The following is a 22,673-nucleotide window of genomic DNA, read 5'->3' on the forward strand; positions in this document are numbered from 1 at the left end:
AATAATTGTTGTTTAAGTTTTCTTCATTTTTCAATTCTATTTTGAGGTGATTTGTTAATTTCAAAGAGTGAATTGTGCTGTTATTATTGTTAGCATTTCATGTGTCAATGATACATATAAGGAAAAACCTATTTTTCTCCATTGCTGTAAATAGATTAATAAATAAAATATATTTGTTACTTCCAAAATAAGGTAAAATTAATTTTTAACAAAATAATATAATCAACTAAGTAGATATAAACGAGTAGAACGTTTTTTCAATCTCATTAATTTATTTTCTTTTCAGCTGATCAGCAGTAAAATTTCTGTTACTAGAGGTAGTGATATGACTGAAATAAACAGTTTTCAACGGAATAGGCATCATACAGATGACAGCTCTTTGGGTAGTTTCAAGTTCGAGGTAAGTTTGTAATTCATTTACTCATTGAACATGTTAAGTGATATGACAACAGAACAACAGATTGATATGAAATGAGAAATCTACCTACCTACAAATCTATATCCATCCTTATTTTTCTTGTCAATGTAATTAAATAATAAACTTCATGAAAGATGGGCATGAAAATTCTTATCTAGATAGACATTGCTGATAGATAAGATAAGCGGTGTGCTTTCTCTTCTTCCGTTGTAAATGTCTGTTGTTGAACTCAAAATTACATCTCAGTGTTTTGGAACCAACCTAAAGTTGTAAGTTCATACATCTCTTATCATCCGTACAACTACTCACGCTCAAGTCTAGAACACTTATGAGTATCCTCTACAAAACAAAATTACCGCAAAACTCTATAAAAGTTGTTTAAAATTTAGTATTTTCTAAAGTGAAAGTAATAGTATATTTCGCACCTAGAGTAGAAAATGAGATTTTTCCGGCTCGAAATTAGTTTTCACTAGAAAAGATTGAGAGGCAGAAAAACATTTTTGCCCGTGGTGCGAACGATATTTTTCGCCACACTACAGCTATTGCTGACAAAATAAATAAAGAATAGAAAATAAAGAATACTCGTTAAGTTATCGTACCTATCTCTTGATTTTAGTGGTAGAAGATTTGCAGTCAGGATTTCAGATTCTTTTAAAATTTCCCTTGGAATATCACGGGCGTCGTCATCTTCAAGCATTTTTGAAAATTCGGAATGCGCTAATCAACAATAAATAATTGAATAAAAATGGTTGCGAAGCGAATGCTGAATTAGTTTGATTCGAAACTCGAACTGAAATAATTGCAAGTTCAGATGAAGAATGTTGACACTCGCCCGATCTAGCGGATGACTTATTAACTACGGACTTCCATGTTAGCGGCTAGAAAGAGTACGTTTTCCGGTCTAGGCCGGAAAGAAACCCTTTTCTGACGTCAGACGAGAGTCGTCTGCAAACAAGGTCTTTCAGATCTACGTAGGGACTGGAAAACAGCTGATTTCTGTGCAGTGTGGCGAAAACATTCATTTATTCCTCAACCCATATTTTCTCGAATAAACCATGCTGCAGCTTTTTATGTGTCAATAATATGAGGGAGGCCGAGAGCAGCAGCAACGTGATGAGAGGCTGATTCACTCACCTTACACCTAAGAAGAGTAAATGCATTGGGCAATAACCTTATACATTAATATTTCGAGAAGCTAAATTTATTTATACATCCATACCTCACGTTCATATATTTAGAATTTCAAAATATAATACAGGCTTATAAAACAATGAATTATCGCCGGTTTTTGGGTCCTCTTGCTCTCCCACTCGGAATATCAAGTTATACACCCAACACTATATTATGTTATCACTTATAATTCATCTACTGTTATCTGAATCTTATTTTGTAATTATAATTACACATATTGTAATTTATAGTAATTAGAATACTATATGACTACTTATCGTATAATACTGCTTGCTGGAACTGTTCCCCAAACTCAGACGCTTAGTCTTACTGGGAGAATTTCATTTTATCATTATGTTATATATGTAGATATTTAAATCTTTCTCAGTTTCTGCTCCTATTGGACACAACTGGAATTTAAAATTAAAAGGAAAACTCTGACTCCTTGATGGGATACAAACGTCTTGAGCCTGAAGATTTGTTGAGTAATCCAATGAAGCCAATCTGATAGATTTTATTTAATGTATGATAAACCATTGGTATATTGAACAAGAAGTATGCTATTGTGATGCAGATGAGTTTTTTTCTGCACAGGATATTGAAAGCACAGAACATGATGGAGATGTAGAAGACTATTCAGAAGGTGACTCTACTGAACCTGAGCCTAGGAGTCAGCTGCTCATCTATTATCCTGCAGCTCATGAGGAAACTAACAGGTATTAATTTTACAAACTACTATAATTCATGTATTGAAGGAAATATTGAAGGAAACTTCTCTTCAGTTTTACCATAATTCGCCAGTTTCTTGTTTCATATCCTGTCATATTTGACCAATACTTTTAAGAATGTTACATTTTTGGAAGTTGGAACTCAAATTCATAGAGTTCTGATCCGTTTTATTGACACATGTACTAAACTCCTAAACAAATTCCAAAGTCATCTTTATCACGAGTACAAGTTTCTGCTATATTCCGTAGCCCGTAATATGTCACCTAACGACCTAAGATGACTGATTTGTGACTGAAATGATATGCTATCATTCAGCTGACATCGTTTCTATGTTTCTATTATTTTGTGTCATCAATATGAAAAGATATTGATAATTTCATTCCATCGAGATTTATAGATTTTGAGAGTGTCATTCTTTCTAGGGATACTCTGTGTACATATGAGTGAAATCAAATTGAATTTTTATGTATCGCAAATATGATTACATATCACTGTGATAATCACACTTACTAACAAAAAACAAATGTTGCTTGTGCAGTTGAAGTATGGAAGTTTTCTCCTCTATAACGTAATACAACAGATTTTGAATTATGTGTTAGAGAAATGTCGATGCTTGCTATTATCAACTAAATTAATGCTCGATTTTTATTTTATTTTGCAGCGACTACACGGTGAATGCGATGGATGTGGAAGAATTGCGGAGATCTCAGAGAAGGTCAAAAATGAAGAAGCATGGAGGCACTGTTACTAGTGACTTGTTGCTTGTGGGAGGAGAAACGTCGCAGTCTCAATCGGTGTCAGGCAGTCAGGAGAGCGAGGATGACGATGTAACGACGCCCGCTACACCAAATCCAAATTGGTATTCAACAACATTATTCATTTATATTGAATTTTGAATTATATTCATTGCATTAAAGCAATTACATTTAAAAAAGATTCAGATTCCAGACTTCTATTTTTTGTACTTTTGAAAAATTTTTCAAACAGTTGTTATTCAACTACCATCATTTCTTCTATGAAAAAATTGTAAATTCCCAATTTCTTGTTCATGTTGGGTACAAGCGTAAAAACAATAAAACATTTAAACTTTACATTCACTTGTAACAATAGTGGTTATTATGATACTTTCTTACCTGCGTTAGGCTACTTCAAATTCAGAGTCTCAGTCAAATGACCTATTTCACTATGCGTCTGTGAGCTTCTACATGAAGAGAATAATAAAATTAACCAAAATAGTGATAAGAATAAAAATAGTAAGTCAATATGGATATTTCTAGAATGCTAAATGATAATGACTGCAAGTCCTACAGACTATTACATCATATCAATGCTTAAATTGTAACTTTGTAAATTACATTATTGAATAAAGCTACAAATAAAGCATAATTGTCCTTTCCTTTTTTCAATCAATCAATAAAATTATCTCCACGTTAGATAAAAGAGCATATACAACAAAGTTATAATACGAACTAAATAGTTATTTGTGCAACTAGTGCGCAAAGTGACAGTTTGCTGCACCGAGCCGTAGGCGAGGGCGGAATGGTTTGTTGAGTGCAGCAGAGGAACTTTGCGCACGTATTTCACATTAAGTTTTTCCTACAGTTACCATTGAATATGAAAAGTGGGTAATTATGGGTAAAATTGCCTGAAATGCATCAAATGTATATCTGTGTAATTTTATTATTAATAAATAAAATAGAATGTAGTATGTGTGTTTGAATGGCTGTGTGCTGTCAACTGCTGTCATCCACCACACTCCACCCCATTAAGATTCTTTTAACGTGCAGCACCACGCTATACCACAGTTACCAACTTAATTTTGATTTTGCTGCACTGGTGCTCCATATAACCTACTAACTATTTTGCGTTGCCATGTTGCAAATCTGGAGTGCAGGAAAAATTTTTCCCGCACTAGAGCGGAAAAGTGATTCTGTAATCAGTGCAGCAATGGCTACTTTTCAACGTAACTGTAGGAAAAATAAATTTCTCACCCAAGCAGGTTCTGTAACCTTTAGGTCACAAAATGTTAATTATCGAAATTATTACACTGTAGACTAAGATTCTTTCGAGCTTTTTCAAGTGAGTGTTGGAATGTATATGCTTATGCTAAGGGTAGATTAAATCAATGTAATAATTTCTAATGTATGTATTATGTCTTATGATGGATAATAAACTTGATTTGATTTGAATTTCAGTAGTTTTTTACCTTGTAGTGCAGGATATTGAAGAAGTGGAATCCCCCCCAGTGGACTATGCTTCTGTGAGCTCTTACATGAAGAGTATAATAAAATTAAGTAAAATAGTGATAAGAAGTAAAATAGGACTTGACTGAAAGTCCTACAGACTATTACACATTAATTTAATGCTATGTTTGTTACTATTTGGCAGAGAGTGCACAATGAAAAAAATCTGAAGACGAGCAGGAGGACCCAAGATCGTGACAACGTAATTATTATATTTCAGAAATCCCGGCATTGCTTTATCAAGCATAATTTGAATCGAGCAGGATTTAAGCCTAACATTTCATATTATATTAAATTCATTGTTTATATGTGGTACCAGATTACAGTTCGATATTTCATTCTTTCTCCAATTCTTCGTCTAGCCTACAGCCTATTTTTTGTTGGTGGATTTGATCTGAATAGTATAATTTTTCCCATTGGAAACTTGAAATTAGTCCTATTTAGTCATGCATTGTGGTTTTGGGTTGAAGAGATTTATCCTTTGTCATGTGTATTGCTGAACAAACTGCTAATTCTAAAAGATCACAATAAATATAACTTACTGAGATATTGCAATTATTCAGATGCTTATGAATCAATTATTAATATTAAACGAAAATCCAAATTAAATGCTGTAATTCACCCCGAAGACTTCTGCTACTGCAACTATTGACAACAGGATAAACAGCTACATGGAAATTCGATGAGCGCTACTATTCAAAAAATTTTGTCAGCCCCGGAATCGAACCCAGTACGTCCTAATTGCCGATCAGGAATGCTTACCCTTACACAAAAAAAATTTGAATAGTAGCGCTCATCGAATTTCCATCTAGCTGTTTACCCTGTTGTCAATATTTGCAGTAGCAGAAGTCTTCGGGGTGAATTACAGTATTTAATTTGGATTTTCGTTTAATAATAATGAATATAACTTATGTGTCCATTGTTTACTACTCGAGAATAAGATAGTAATCAACGAAATATTCAATTCCAGCTCAGAGGCGATAGATTTGCTGAGTCATAGAGAAAAGTTCCTGAAAAATACATTTGAATCGCTTAGTGGTCCAGAAATGGATAAGGAGCAATCTCCACCAGGTAAATGACACTTTTCATCTATTTATTTCTATAAATCAATTATCATTTCACTATAATCAGATAGTATTATTTGTGCTCGACAATTGCTGGCTTGAATTTCAACAAAATGGTAATGAATCATTATTATTAAACGAAAATCCAAATTAAATGATGTAATTCACCCCGAAGACTTCTGCTACTGCAAATATTGACAACAGGGTAAACAGCTAGATGGAAATTCGAATTTGTCAATATTTGCAGTAGCAGCAGTCTTCGGGGTGAATTACAGCATTTAATTTGGATTTTCGTTTAATAATAATTATTCATTAATTAGCATTTGAACAAATGCAACTTCCAATTTATTTCCATCTGTAAAATGGTAATGAATTTATGTACCTCGGAAGTCAGAATTTAAGTTTACTTTTAGATTTTTTTCAAAATTGATTAAAAATCTCCTTATCTCATAGTCAAATATTCAGAACGAAATTATGAAATACATAAATAATAAATAATAAATAAATGAATAAATAAAGCCTTTATTCAGACTCCAGAATCACTTTACATAAAAATAAATGTACAATTTTTAAAGAGTTCTTCTTCAAATAAAATCAAAGTTCATATGATACAGTACTGTAGTTAATCTTCTTGTTATATTTACATATTTATAACACTTTAATTTTATTGACTGGAAACTAGGCCCTCTAGCGGGCATAGGCCTCCCCCAGGATTCTCCATCTCTGTCTGTTTCTCGCCATCTCCATCCAGTTACTTCCTGTTGTCCTCACGATGTCATCCTTCCATCTGGCTTTCTGTCGTCCAACTCTTCTTGTTCTCCACGATGGTTCCCAGCTGGTAACTTCTCTCGTCGTTCTGCCATTCTCCAGTCTTGCTATATGTCCAGCCCATTTCCATTTCAGCAACTTCATTGTTTTCATCACATCCTCAAGGTTTGTCCTACTTCTTATAAAAGAGTTTCTGATTCTTTGTTGTCTCCTAATGTTCAATATACTCCTCTCCATGACTAGTATTATACATGACTTTAGAACTTTTGCCTTTGTTGTGACATTAAGATCTTTACTCTTCATAATACACTTCAAAGCCCAGTATTTCTTCCATGCTATGTTGCATCTTCTCTTCACCTCTGTTTCTTCTCTTGCTGCAAATAAAAAGTTCTGACCAAGATGAATAACTTCATTTGTCGGATTCAACCTTTTACCGTTGTTTTCTATTCCACAAGTTTCTCTGTTGGACATTATGAAGGTCTTATCTGGATTAATGATGAGTCCGGCTTGGTCACTGGCGTTTGCGAGATCCTCCAACATAGCTTGCAGTTCCAGATTCGATTTCGCAATAATGACAATATCATCCGCAAAACGAAGATGATTGAGATATTCTCCAATGATCTAAATTCCTTATCTCTCTCATCTTAACAGTTTAAAAACCTCTTTGAGAGCTGCATTGACTAGTGTCGGTGATGCCGGATCACCCTGCTTTACTCTTCTTACTAGCCTGGCTTTTCAAGAATTACCCTTGCGGTACTGTTTTCGTAATACTGTTCCAGTATGTTAATATGGATCTCTGGAACACCTTGATTTCGAAGAGCCGTGCACACGAATGCATGACTAACACTATCGAACGCTTTCCGGTAGTCGACAAATGCCATAAGAAGACCAATTTGATACTCTGAACATTTTTCAATTAGTTTATTGACGACTTGATATTATCGAGAGTTGAAAAGCCTTTCCTGAATCCGGCTTGCTCGACGTGTTGCTGAGATTCGAGGATCGGTTGAATGCGGTATGTCAATAGTCTCATGAATAATTTTCCGATGGATGACGTAATACTGATGGGGCGGAAGTTATTTATATCGTAAATGTCTACTTTTTGGTACAGAAGTATAATATCGGCTGATTTCCACTGATAAGGTACCTGCTGCTCTCTCAATACTCTATTGAATACATTCGTCATCAGGGTTATAATTACTGGAGCAAGAGTCTGAATCATTTCATTTGTGATTTTATCGTTACCAGCCATTTTGTTTTTTTTCAATGATTGTACACAATTCATTACTTCTTGATCTTGGAAAACTGTAATATCTGTATCTGTAATAGCATTTGAAATTACAAATGTTGTATTCTCAGAGCATTTGAATAATTTTTTGTAGAATAGTGTAGATCAGTAGTATAGTTTTGTATGTTCTGGCGCACCATGTTCCTGACTTCCCATATGTTCTGGCGCACCTGTCCTAGACTTCCCATAGGGTCCAAGGTCAAGGTCAAAACTTCGGAAAAAATAATATTTTAAAAACAAAACAAAAAATAATAAAAATAAATAGAATTAAATCGAAAATAAATCAGAAGATTCCCCACCAACTCTGGTGTGTATATATAGTGTGCACAACAGTGGGGGACCATCAGTGTTCAGTCAAGAGCCATAGAAGACACATCTCCTGTTCGGTTCTAGAACCCAGCGTTTCAGCACATTGCAGCACAGCCACACACTTCTCTCTGTGAAGAAGTATCCTAGGACACACCGCCGCCGTTTTGATTTTCAATAAAAAAGTATATGTTCAATAAAAGTAGCAATGAATTGCTGATTTTCATTCTTCAAATCCTCTTTACCCATTTAGTAATGTAAGAAGAAGTGATCATTCTATAGAATATACAAGGAGCTTGAATATCCAAACAGTAATGAGATATCCTCTGCAGTGTAATGGGTAGCATGTATGCTTTCAAGAGTCTGATATATTAATCCTAGAATGTGAATAAACCATTGTATCACAAGGGATATATTCTCCAGTTATATTTATCAGAAAAGCATCCAATAGTATTCAGTCAGTGTTCAGTCAGTTTTCAGTGTCCAGTCACTGTTCAGTCAGTGTTCAGTCATTGTTCAGTCAGTGTTCACTTACAGCTCACTAGAAGCTGCAATGAACTTGGATATAGTTGTTAAAGCATACATAATAAACAACAAGTAAATAGATATCCATCGTGGTGTAGTGGTTAGCGCTTCTGCTTTCCATTCTAGAGTCCTGGGTTCGAATCTCTATTGTATATATAGGTACCGGTAGGTTAAGGGAATGTAGGTAGGTAGAGGGTAGGTGTAATTGTTTGTAAATGTAAACCGTTACACCACGATGGATATCTTTTGTTGAAATAACTCTTTTCAATAGATCAACTGTGACTCAACAGGTAAGTTTTCATGTTTCAACTGGTCTGTATGACATCTTAATGTACCTTATAGCCAAGTGATAAGGAAGTTGTTGAATAATAACGAAAATGTGCAAGTATATAGTATTTATTAACAAATCTCAATTATTGAAAAGAATATACAAATGAAACAGCTTCTCTCCTCTTGTATAATCATCGGCCCTATGATACCTCTCAGCTGAAGGCTCCTCATGCTCACGAACTTTGCAGGGTCCATCAGGTACATCACAAGAAAGATCATCATCTTCGTCATAGTATTTGTAAGGTGTGCACATAATTCTGGAAGCAACTGCCTTGTAAATGATTTTTTCAAAAGCCGGATCACGTGACTCTCCATCCTCAATCCTGAATCTCTTAACCCGATCAGTGCCTTCAACCAGTGAAAAACCTGCAAATATAATCTTCCCCTTGCCCAATCCTAGCAGAGCCAGTTCTTGGAGACCGCATTTGAATTCACACCAATAGCGTTCTTGTGTATCAAACAAGTTCAGTACAATTTTCACATCCTTGTTCTTCCAGTCAGGCATCTTTTGGAGATCCACAATGGCGACCATGCTGTGTCCTAGCTTTAAGAATGTCTTCAACAACACTTGTGTGTCATCAAACAGCACACTAAACTTGATCGGAAGTCCAGGCGAGCAATGTTGCATTATAACTTTGTTGATTCCATCCTTGATATTCTTCATAGTGTGGGTGAAGACATCAGTTAGGAACTGATGCACACATCCATTGCTGACAGCTGTATTTCCCAATGGATTGTGAATATCACCTCTTCTATAAAGAACACTGTCCACACTTACTGCATTGACAACTGCCTGTCGTTTATCTCGAAGTCTGGAGCAAGTGCAAATGTAAGACTCATGATCTGGACATGATTCCAAATGTCCTGCATCGTTGAAAAAGTTTGTCAATGAGATAATACCATGATTATGTAGTTCCTCCTCAAGCTCAATCACTGCATCCTGCAGACGTAGCTCACTGTTTGACAACATTTTGCAGTAGACTGAATACCTCTCAGTGCTGACAAGCCTTCTTGTACCAAACAGAGAAAAGTGGTGGTGGGGTAACTTTTCCTGTTTCAACAGGTCCATGATGATGTCACCCCATCATAACTCACTTCTCAATTCATCTTTATCATTAGTAATGTTAGAAGTATCTTATTCTATATAATTGGACTCTTTAAACATAAATCCTCTATGGTGTAGTGGTTAGCATGTCAGCTTTCCGAGTCAGAGGTTCCAGGTTCGAATCCAAGGCGGTAAAGGTAAGTATTAAAGGTCAGTATCAACAGAACCAGAGGATTTTTTTTTTTATTTGTAGAAGTCTGAACTCTCAGTGTACGCTCAACTATACTTATCACTAGTGGGTAGAGAAGAGAAAACGATATATATATATATATATATATATATATATATATATATATATTCTGTTTTATAATGGAAAATAAAAGTATATGGGAAGAATAAAAATATCGTTTTCTCTTCTCTACCCACTAGTGATAAGTATAGTTGAGCGTACACTGAGAGTTCAGACTTCTAAAAATAAAAAAAATATCCTCTGGTTCTGTTGATACTTTTATTTTCCATTATAAAACAGAATATATATATATATCGTTTTCTCTTCTCTACCCACTAGTGATAAGTATAGTTGAGCGTACACTGAGAGTTCAGACTTCTAAAAATAAAAAAAATATCCTCTGGTTCTGTTGATACTTTTATTTTCCATTATAAAACAGAATATATATATATATCGTTTTCTCTTCTCTACCCACTAGTGATAAGTATAGTTGAGCGTACACTGAGAGTTCAGACTTCTACAAATAAAAAAATATCCTCTGGTTCTGTTGATACTTTTATTTTCCATTATAAAACAGAATATATATATATTGTTTTCTCTTCTCTACCCACTAGTGATAAGTATAGTTGAGCGTACACTGAGAGTTCAGACTTCTACAAATAAAAAAAATATCCTCTGGTTCTGTTGATACTTTTATTTTCCATTATAAAACAGAATATATATATATATCGTTTTCTCTTCTCTACCCACTAGTGATAAGTATAGTTGAGCGTACACTGAGAGTTCAGACTTCTACAAATAAAAAAAATATCCTCTGGTTCTGTTGATACTTTTATTTTCCATTATAAAACAGATATATATATATATAATATATATATATATATATATTATATATATATATATCGTTTTCTCTTCTCTACCCACTAGTGATAAGTATAGTTGATCGTACACTGAGAGTTCAGACTTCTACAAATAAAAAAAAATATCCTATGGTTCTGTTGATACTGACATTTAATATATATATATATATGTAAAAGAATTAACCGGGTGCATCCGTTTGTTTTGACTTACTTGAGTCTGACGTTTCGTCGCCATCGCAGACGACATCTTCTGAGGGTGGCGTCGAAATCCACACTGAGTCCTAGGTATTCTTTCGGGGTCGAAGAGCATACCTCCTACCCCCTCCCTCCACTTGCTTGGACTGGCGCTGTTGGGTGAGTGAAATTCCAGGAATGTTGTCTTGTTTTTGTGACAATGGTGCTGTAGCGGGTTTCATTGTACCAGGTACTGGGCGTTTGGTATTCAAAATTAACTTCCTTAAGGGAGACACGTTGAGGCTGTCGTCTCTTTTATTTAGAGAGCCTTGCTTTTCGATTTCCAACGCCCCTCTCACAATCCTGACTTGAAAAGCTCGAATGCTGGCTATTTGTTTGGAATTCACGAAATTTATTGTATGACCAGTATTTTTCACATGGTTATATAGGGCTGAGGTTGATTGTTGATTTTTTATGCTTAATTTATGTTCATCTATTCTAGCAGAGATTCTCGTATTTGTTTGGCCTACATATTGCTTGTCACAGTTCAGGCAGGGGATAATGTAGACTCCTTGGTTTTCTAGCTCCAGTCTGTTGATGGATTTTTTTAAGATTTGAGAAATGAGTAGGTGGGGTTTGAATAATGGTTTGATTTTGTGGATTTTTGATACTCTTCCAATTCTTTCTGTGGTGCCCTTGATGTATGGGAGGAGTACTGTTTTTTCAAAAGATTCTTCTTTTTCTTGATTCCCTTTTTTAAGTGGAGACAGATTATTTACTATTGATTTTTGAATGATTGTAGTTGGGTAGCCATTGGATTTGAGAATGTTAGTCACTGTCTTTATTTCTTCTTCTCTCCTTTTTTCATTGGTGAGATGAAGAGATCTGAGCACCAATGGGATCATCTCTCTCTCCAGCCATAGCAAACTTATTCATGACACATTTTGAAGAAGAAGCCTTGAACAAAGCTATTTTCAAACCGAGCATCTGGAAAAGATATGTTTATGATATTTTCATAATTTGGCCTCATGGTGAAGAAAAACTATTGGAATTTCTACAGCAGCTAAATGAAATACACCCTAAAATCAAGTTCACATTAGAAATAGAAAAAGAGTCATCTTTACCCTTTTTAGACGTTCTATTGATGAGACAAACCGATGGAAGTTTGAACTATTCAGTATACAGAAAGCCCACCCACACTAACAGGTACATTTCCAATCACATCATCTCTGCAGTACGAGAATCCTGCAAAGGTTACCTTCCTGTTGTTGATAAGAGTTAGACTCTTGTCACCGCATTCAGATTCACACCAATACTTTTGGGATGAATAATCGTTGAAGATCAATTCAATCTTGATATCCTCATTTTGCCATTTATAGACTTTATCCAAATTCACAACAGCTACTTTACTATACTTGAGACTGTAGATAGTATACAAAGGTACTCGTTGGCTATCACCAAACAGAACATAAACTTCAAAGTGCTACATTGTCAACAGCTAGCAATTGACTGATGTCCAAGAGACAAAAGTCTCCACTTATATATAGCCTAGAATGATGGTGGTGGGGGTGAAAGTGAATAATAAAACAGTAAATTAGATCAAATGTTTATTTATTGACATGGAAAGGTTACAACAAAGATCTTCAAACATTGTCTTCATAATCCAATCATGGGTTGAGTTCAAAATATTGAGTGCGCAGAGTAGTGCTGCATCCATAGGCTCCTTCCTTGATCCAGCCAGCTTCTTCCGCACAGACTCTATATAGTTGAGTAGGTAATGCTCCGGGCAGTAGCTTCCATGTCCAGTGCTGGTCCTTATCATTTCCTCCAGGCTGGGTATCTTGTAGTAGAGATAGGGTGATGTCAAGTCGATGTACTCTTCATTCTCCTTATCATCCAGCTGCAACAGCTTGTCCAATAGAGCGATTGTGTCATATCCATAGACAAAGATCTTGATTGACTGTCCCAAGTTGCTGTCAGCCAGCCATCGTCCAATCATATCGCAAACAATTGGTTTCAGAGCTGTGTAGGGAAGATGTTGTTGACCGGCTCCTTTGACCGACCATCTTAGTCCTTGTTTAGCTTGATGTAAACAATTGTTGTCAAGCACCGCACTAGCTTTCAACAGCATATCTGGGTCGGGTGACTTGAAAAAGTGGTGATGAGTTGTTACATGATGATTATCATCACGTTCCAGTACTGCCATCTCCTTCACAATGAAATCATGGCCCAGTCCTTCAAATCCTTGGAAGTTTATCAGGTAGAGTGGTAGTGGACCGAAAATGTTGCTAGCTCTTCTTGGTGTAAATGTTGCAAAGTTGTCCCGGTTGTTGTCTTCAGCATTGCTACAGTTAATTATTCAATTATTTAATTATATTTTATTATTTATCTATTATAATTATTCAATTATTTAATAATTATTTTTTATTATTATTATTTAATTATTAGACCTGTTCAAACATGTTTGTGGAACTGGATAAAATTAATATAAATACCGGGCTCATTCCAACAGAGAATTCAGTCGGGGCGGGGTGGTGGTTGAGATAACATCTCTTGACTGGAGAATATCCAGTAGTTGTTTATTCTCCCACTACCCTTGCACTAGGTAGACTCAATTTATTAGTTTTAGATTGGTTTCACATTAAACTAGATTAGATTTGATTGCAATAGATGGATTTAATACCTCTTGACTGGAGAATATCCAGTAGGTATGAGATCTCTTATTGCATTGGGAAGAGTGTGAACTTCTCTTGCTGGAGAATATCCAGCGGTCGTTTACTCTCTCCCTTAGTTTTAGATTACTTTTACATTAGAATTACTTGCAGTAGATATTTTATCCAAGTGAGGATCATCATTGACCTTGGATGACCTTGGATGAACAGAGAATTCAGTCGAGGCGGGGTGGTGAATGAGATAACATCTCTCAACCTTGACCTGACCTTGACCTTGAATTTGGTGTTAAATGGAGGCTCAATCGGTACAAAACCCCTACTCTTACCACACCCTGAAGGTCCACATATAATGCATCTTATATGGTTGGGGAACAAAGGACCATGCCACTTTCTCTTATTGTCCATTTCCAGACCACAACCTATTACCAACCGATCAAAATTGATAACTTTGAACAAGTTTTGCAGTTATACAACCTCTCTCATCCTAGATCAAGTCACTTTTGTCAATCCATGAGTCGAGACTAGAACTGTATCCTTTCCAATGCACTTGCAGCTTATCCCCTCTTTTCCTCAAAACCTTTTCAATCTCAAAGACACTTGGCACTTTTGTCTTTACAATTTCTTCAGAGTAAAACCCTCCTTGAATAGGCTCACCTCTATAGTCTTCCAATTCATATGTTACAGGTACTGTGGGATGGACTCATGTTACTGTGATAGGTTCTTCGCTCAGTGAACTTGATCCACATCAACTGTTTAAGTGTTCTGTTGAAGCGTCCACTATAGATGCCTTCTTATCTGATCTAGTTGAGTAATGATTCACATTATACTGTTTCACAAGTTTTTGGAATTTTGTATTGAACCACTCTTTACCATCATCGGTCTGTCGATTTTTCATTGGATGTTTTTCGAATATAGGACGCATAGCCCCAACAATGTCATTAGCCGACTTGTTCCTAATTGGTATAGCAAATGCAACCTTACTAAGACAAATTATAATTGTAATAATCAACTTGTAACCTTTGTTCTGTCGAGCATATGGTATCATCTCAACAAGGTCAGCCTGATAGAGGTCATCAAGACCTTTGACTGTAACCTTTCTTGTCAGGAAATTCCGACGAGCTTGTCTGTACAGCTCTCATGCTATCACTGTTTTATCCATACTGGAGATATGAATTTGTAAATTAGCATTTATATAGGCATCAAGTTGAACAGAGCATGATGATAGGAAGTTGTTGACCTCAACCATCTTGAAAGTCATGATTAACCAACTTCCTGCATAAAGATAAGTTTATCAGAGTAGGTTTATCCATTATATTGAACCTATCTTAAATGTCTAACAGTACAGGATGTAATATGAAGCTAGCTTCATCTCACACCTTGTGCTTACTGTGCACCTTGTGCTAGGTTTATCCATTATATTGAACCTATCTCAAATGTCTAACAGTACAGGATGTAATATGAAGCTAGCTTCATCTCACACCTTGTGCTTACTGTAGAAGTTGAAGGTTGTATGGAATAAATTGTACAACAATTGTGGTATTACTTGATGTTAATTTACACTGTATGCATAAAAATATATATAGTGCACAAAGATAATTTCAGTCCAATATATCGACAACTATCCAGTGATACAAATCTCCTAGTCGATCGGTTATTTCACAAAATCCTCTGCTGAACACGAATTTTAAGATGACTGCTCCCTCGCATAGATCGGTGCAGCTTGACACTTCAGCGTCGTGGAAGATGTATGTCAATGTCTCCAAGAAGTTTTGAGCCGTTCCAAACGGTTCAGGTAGATCCTTATCCCCAAGGTTCAGGAATGGTTGTATGACCCATTGGTTGCTGGTTACCGATAGTCAGTCTCCGCACTCACACATGTCTGCTTGCTCCACTGCAGGTGGAGTGATCCGTGGTCTAGTGGATAGAGTGCTTGCGTAGCAACATAGAGATCCCGGGTTCAAACCCTCTCAATACCAAACGTTTTTTAACCCTGGAATGATATCTATTCGTATTTTTTCTGCACCAAATTTGTATTTTTGTTCTACAATAATGAATATTACCCCGACTGCATCCAGCATATCCAAACAACCGGTTTTCGAAGCTATTGCACTAGTCACAGTAGCTAGTTGACAATTACTCATCTACTTATGAGCATTGTTGCAGATATTTTAGGAATAGATACCAGTAGTGTTATTTTTTGTGTGGTGTATTTTTTTTAGTCAATTTTTTATAAGATGTACACTATTGTTTAGTGCGTTATTTGACCTATCTTCAGTGTAGTGTGTCCTAAGGATTATTTTGAATTGAAAAATAGCACTCAGTAACTCTGAAATTGACAGAATTTTGAACGAAAGTAGAAGTGACACATCTGACAATGATAGTGTAAGTGGATTAGAAGATATACTTGAAATCTCTGCAGGTATGAGAACTATGAACATTTCATATTTTTTCTCATAAATTCATTTATTTCTATATCAATTGAACCTATAATCTTCAATGAGAAACTTTCTATTGTTCTATATTATTTTTTTTCAATTTTCATTGTTTTTTAAATTACATGACATAAGATTTGATTTTTTTCTATTGCTTAAAAACGCTTTTCAATTATCATTCTCTTAATTATAGCTTGTCAACATGTATCTGAAATGATATCTTGGGTGAATAGATTTTGTTGAGTGCATGAACATTGTTTTTTTAATTGATAAATCAACAATCGTGAAAAATACGAATCGATACCATTAAAGTTTCTCCAAGATAGTATACCATTCCAGGGTTAACCAGATCACTCCTGTGTTATCGGATGGACACGTTAAATTGTCGGTCCCGGCTGAAGTATGACAGTCGTAAGGTCCATTGACGGCTTAAATTATATATTCAGGCGGTGGGACCTTCCCGCAAGGGACTCCCCACCAACAAAAGCCATACGAATTTACTTTTACTGCAGGCTGATGTTGGTACTGGGTCTGCCACAGTGGTAGTGGCAGGAGTAGGCTAGCGATTGCTGTACTAGTTGGAGTAGTTGTGGTGCTAGCTGGTGTAGCAGCAAGAGTTGTTGTAGCAGTTGCAGTACTCTCTGGAGTAGTATTAACAAAGGATGCTTGTTCTTTACAGCACAGTTCACAGACCTCAACTAACCTTGCGACAATCACATCCAGAAAGTCTAGAGATGTGAATGTTGGGTGGAGACAGACTCGCAGATCGTATGCACAGTGGACTTATTTACAGAGAGTCCCCTCCACAGCTCGTTCCCTCACCATATTTATGTACCAGTCTCTGACATCGTTGTACATTTGATTGATCGCCGACTGATTACCACATAGAGTGGGAATCCCGGATGTTAGCAGGCACTGTTGCATATGATAGATGTTCAACGTATCCAGACCATGTTCCCTTGATGTGAGAAATTCCTCCGTCCTGTACTTTGGATCCAATGCGCTGACACTGAGTGGACACAAGGTAGAGCGTTGCTTGGCAGATGCTTGCCATGATTGTCTAATGATGATTGATAGCTGTTGTCTCATCATTTTATTCTCCCTTTTAGATGATGCATCTTTTTCGGTATTCCCCTCCGCTTTTTCCTGTTCACACCATTCAGGGCAGAAGTCCATGTGACAAGGTTTTCTGCTGACATGGTCTAGAATCATTCTGCAGAACGCACATTGTACAAATCTATGTATGTAGCATTGACTCTCATGAGTTCAATAACATTGATAGCATTGACATCAATGTCCATTATTTATAACAATGATTAATTTTGTATCAGTATCCTAAAGTACAATGTTCAGTTCTCCAATGATGGCTATTACTCATTATCACTCTGGCATAACCTTTTTGCAGATGGTTCATCAACTTCTTCAACATCATCATTGCTCCTTTTACAAGAAAGAGAATGATGTCCAAATGCCAAAGTATGAACTCCATCATTCAATATATGTATCTTTTTCTCAGCATTGCTTAGTGCTTTTTTCTTCTGAACTAGTGTCACAAAGTGAATTTTGTGACGAATGGAGAACCGTCATTCAGTATATAATTTAGTGAATTTCCTCTATTTTAGTAGAAGAATAGGGTGGGCAGTCAGATGTATTTTGCTAAGCTTAGAGTCGAGTGTGTAAGTCATCATCATTGGCGACAACCCTGTGAATTATCAGCAGCAGATTCGTCTGAACCAGAAATTTCCAGATCTTGTTTTCTAGTTAGAGCGTTCTAGTAGCTAGTATTGCAGCAGCAGCAGCAGCAGCCATATCATCAAAGCGATAAGCAACTACCGGGTTGAGTCGGTATCGTTCTTCATGAAATTTCTGGTGAGAAGGATTGTTCACCGGCCTAATTTATTATAGAAATTAGCAGTGTGGTCATCATTAATCTACCCTTAGCATCAGCATTAGTGGAATCATACCCTGTCACATGGCCGGTGGCGTGATCGTCTCCTGAGACTCCTATTGGTCGGTAATCTCTTTTCCCCTGGCCTCCTAATTTTCCACAGACCCTACTCCGCGAGGAGCAGACCTGGGTGAGAAGCAGTTGCTCAGCGATTGAGTTTGTGGATGGCCGCGTTATGTGCAGCGTTCCGGATAGTGGTTTACTAGAGGGATAATATTCTATTCTGTATTTCATTGAATGGAATATTGTGAGTTGAATTACCGACTATTAAAATAGGTAAATTAGCCATATAAATCAATACAGCTTCATCTTTAAAACAAAAATCTCTTTTCAAAACATACAATAAAAAACACTAGTGTACTAACCTTTTTTATACAATTGAAGATCAAAACGGCGGCGGTGTGTCCTAGGATACTTCTTCACAGAGAGAAGTGTGTGGCTGTGCTGCAATGTGCTAAAATGCTGGGTTCTAGAACTGAACAGGTGATGTGTCTTGTATGGCTCTTGACTGAACACTGATGGTCCCCCACTGTTGTGCACACTATATATACACTCCAGAGTGGGTGGGGAGTCTTTTGATTTATTTTCTATTTATTTCTATTTATTTTTTTCCGAAGTCTTGACCTTTGACTTTGACCTTGAACTTTGACCTTGACCTTGGACCCTATGGGAAGTCTAGGACAGGTGCGCCAGAACATATGGGAAGTCTGGGACATGGTGTGCCAGAACATATGGGAAGTCTGAGACATGGTGCGCCAGAACATACAAAACTATACTACTTAGCTCTCTCAATTATTCCGTGTCTATTCCTATCTATTCTTCCACGTTTATCTTTCGGTCCTGTGTTCCATTGAAGACCATGTGATAGATCCTTCTTCATTTGTTCTATTGAACCAGTTGATTCTAAGGCTTCTGAAATGATTCGGTCCTCATGAATTTTCAGGTCTTTTCTAATATGAAATCTCGTCATTCTACATAGAAGGTTGTATTCAATTTTTTCTTCTGAAGTTTTTGGATTCTTCCTCTTCAAAGCCTCTCTAATACATATTAAATCTTTCGTGTTCTGTGAGATTTTTGTTGGTTTGCTTGAAGCTGATTGTTTGAATGATATTACAACAAGAAATTCCATCAGATCGTAAATCTCCTGCAATGACAGGTGCGATTCATTTTCAATGATGTGTTGTACATTGGTCGCTAACTTCTGTGTCTCTCTTTCATCCAATTCCCCAATTCCAGCGTTCTAATAACATTTCCATTCCAAACACGCCTCGGTCTCATTGAAGCCCATTCTTCAGACAATGTGATAGTTATCAGTCTATGGTCTGTGAAGAATTTGATTTTCCAGTTACCTCGAACTGGCTAATGAGGCCTTTCCATGTTGTTAGAACATAGTCGATTTCAGTTCTTGTTTGCTGATTCGGTGAGATCCATGTCCACTTTTTCCCCATTCTTTTCTTGAAAAATGTATTTATCACCTTCATGCCCTGTTGAAAACAGAAATCCACTAGCATTTGGCCTGCCTCGTTTCTCCTCCCGTATCCATATTTTCCCACAACATTCGCCTCGTTGTCTTCCTGTACACCAACCTGCGAAACCTCTAAGTTCGAGTATTTTTCCTTTTAAATGTTTCCTGATTAAAAATCCAACTCCTCTTTGACCCTGAGTCTCGCCGAAATGATAGAAAAAGAAGTCGCTCTTTCTGAAAATAATTTTTTCAGAGTTTCTTCTTACTTCTGCTAAACCAAGAATGTATATATTTGTGTCTAGTAATGCCTCTTCCAATTCACAAACTCGATCTTCTGTACGAAGTGTTCTTACATTCAGTGTACCAATCATCAAACCCGGGGGGTTTCGGTCACACTTCCCCTCGGTGACCAGCCTTTCTGGGGAAAACAAATTTTTATTTATATTTCTTTTGTTTTTCTTCTCATAATCGTCTCCGTTGGTTGGTAGCCTAGTTTCCGGTAAGTCCTATTCTCTATTTTCTGCAGATGTGTCAGTAGATCGCCCGATTACTTGTGAGTCCTTGTTCCTATTTTTGAGGTATCCATCCAAAGAGCCTTTTCCAAGATGAAAACTGCCTTGCTTACCATCTCGTTTCTTCGCTGGCTTGGTATTTTACTCTTCTTTTTGCGGTGAAATACTCAATTCTCTTTTCTTCTTTGTTTTTCCATTCTCACTGCTTATAAATAACTTTTCATATTTCAATACGGCGTACTTTCCTTGTTTTCTTGCTTCAAACATATCTTCTTTTAGCTCTTTCCTCTTCTGTAACACATCCCGAGGAAAATCTTCTGTGATGAACACCGTAAATAAAAAAGTAGGCTATAAATTATGGAATATTGGAAAATTGGCGTGTTATTGAGATGTAGCCGAATAGACGAGTAAACCTTACGGGTTTCAATATTATTTTGATAACTATTTACATTTCCATTAATAATATTGTATTAACCTTTTTTATGTAAGTTTAATAATATACTAGCCGAAAAATAAAATTAAAAAGAGACTTTTTATAAAAAAACGACAATTAAAAATTCATACATCTTGTTTCAATTCTTCTACATGTAAAAAATTCCTTAAACACCAAATTTAATAACATAATATCTTTTAATTATGCTTGACATCGAGAAGAAGGAGTTCATAAATACTCTTTTCAGGCGAGTTCTAATTGGTGGTTTCAATTCCAGTTTGGAATTAATAGAATAGAATTATCTTATTTGATGATGAGATGAAGTTTGTGCATTAATTCCCACTTTACTACTTGAGCTAGTCGCCAGCAAAAATACATATATGCTATACAAAGAATACAGAATAAAATAAGAAAATAAAAGTAAATTAACAATAACATGTAATAAATATGATAGTTCAATACTGAAAAATAAAAAATAGCTTATAGAACCTTTCTATCAACTAAATCACTTCACTCCTGAAAGAGATGGCAAAAATAAATTTGTTTTTAAATTATGACAGTGACAGAACTATAGAGAGAAATAAATTATAATTTTTTAAGGACAAGCATTTGCACACATTCAACATTCACACTCGTGAGCATCCCTTGAGGATACTGAAAAATAACCCCCGTCTACTGACTCAAACAATCCTACCGCCACTCAACAGACAATCATAAACTGCACGTATAAACCGGACCCTACCCCAAACAACCTCATATCATCTGGCAATGATATCCAAAATTTAACTATCTTCACCAAGAATGATCTATTGTAAACTGCTGTCTTGTTTAGTGTTGTAACCAGAGAAGTAATTGAAATGGAGTGCTCATGTCATATATACTAGGAGCAAGTTGAGGAAACTTCTATAATTATGTATTCAATTTCTTGAGTAAAGATATGTTGAAGAGCGTATATTACGCATACGTCCAATCCATTTTATAATATGGCATATTAGGGTGAGGTGGAGCTTTTTAAAACTATTATCAAACCTTTGGAAATCATGCAAAAATCCATCATAAAAACCGCATTGCAGAAAAATCGTAGATACCCAACTGAAACGCTTTTCAATGACTTTGAGGTATTCAATATCTCTCAGCTATATGCTAGAGCGTTGATCATGTATATCTACAGGAACAATCAGGACTTTTTTATTCGAATTAATCATAATTACTCCACTAGAAACTCTGCCCATGTTGGTTTAGTCATCCCTAGAATATCAACATCGATCAATCCAATAGATTCCTTGTACAAAGCAAGCATATTATACTCCAGATTGCCTTTTTATTTAAAAAAATTTGGAAACACATTCTTATGATGTATTCAAACGTCATGTTAATAAATGGTTAATCGCGGTGGGGAGGTTAGTTATTAATGATCTTTTGAAATCGAACTATATTTTCTGAAAGTTTAGGTTTGAGTCCTAACCATTTGCACCAAATAAATTCCATATATTTGAAATTTCATGTAAGTGGGATTTATTATTATTGTACATTATTTAATGTATATATTTCACCATTTTTATGAAAACAGCAAATAATTCCTTTTAAGTATAATGTACTATATTGCTCTTATGCTTGCATTTTCTCAATTTTTTGAATCATGTCCAACATTCTTTTGTTTAGATTATTTTTTTCATGTTTTGCCTCTTCTTGGGTTGTAAACATTAAATGTTTCTTCTTTCTTTGCTTGACAGCTTTTCTCAATCCCTCCCATCCCCTCTTCTTCAAACCCTTTTCTATAATTTTTTCATCCTTATCATAATTAACACCTTACACTTCCTTCAATCATCTTTCTACTTTTTCATCAATTCATTTTCCTCATCATCATCATTCTTGATTCGCTTTCAATTATATATTGAATCACAAGAAGTATTTTTATTCTGAGTTTAGTTATGATTCTTACATCTTTCAATAGCTACTTACGTATCAAATATTATGTACTATATGCTTTACTTTTGTTGGCTACAGTCAAGTGATGATGCAACTCATTCCTGTACACAGGCTTCGGCCCATGCATGGAAAT

At 35.8% G+C, this 22,673-nt stretch overlaps 1 protein-coding gene across 1 annotated transcript in view; it reads left to right on the forward strand.

The window, feature by feature from the left end:
• Positions 1-22,673, forward strand: part of LOC111046958 (mitogen-activated protein kinase-binding protein 1) — a gene marked incomplete at its 5' end in the record, with an annotated part of 142,318 nt that overhangs the window by 74,637 nt on the left and 45,008 nt on the right. Inside the window, 4 exon segments of the mRNA XM_039443242.1 lie at positions 287-400; positions 2,183-2,304; positions 2,979-3,176; positions 5,531-5,631. Of these exon segments, the coding sequence (XP_039299176.1) occupies positions 287-400; positions 2,183-2,304; positions 2,979-3,176; positions 5,531-5,631 (535 nt within the window).

This window comes from Nilaparvata lugens, chromosome X (genome assembly GCF_014356525.2).
Source record: "Nilaparvata lugens isolate BPH chromosome X, ASM1435652v1, whole genome shotgun sequence".
Taxonomy (NCBI): Eukaryota; Metazoa; Arthropoda; class Insecta; order Hemiptera; family Delphacidae; genus Nilaparvata; species Nilaparvata lugens.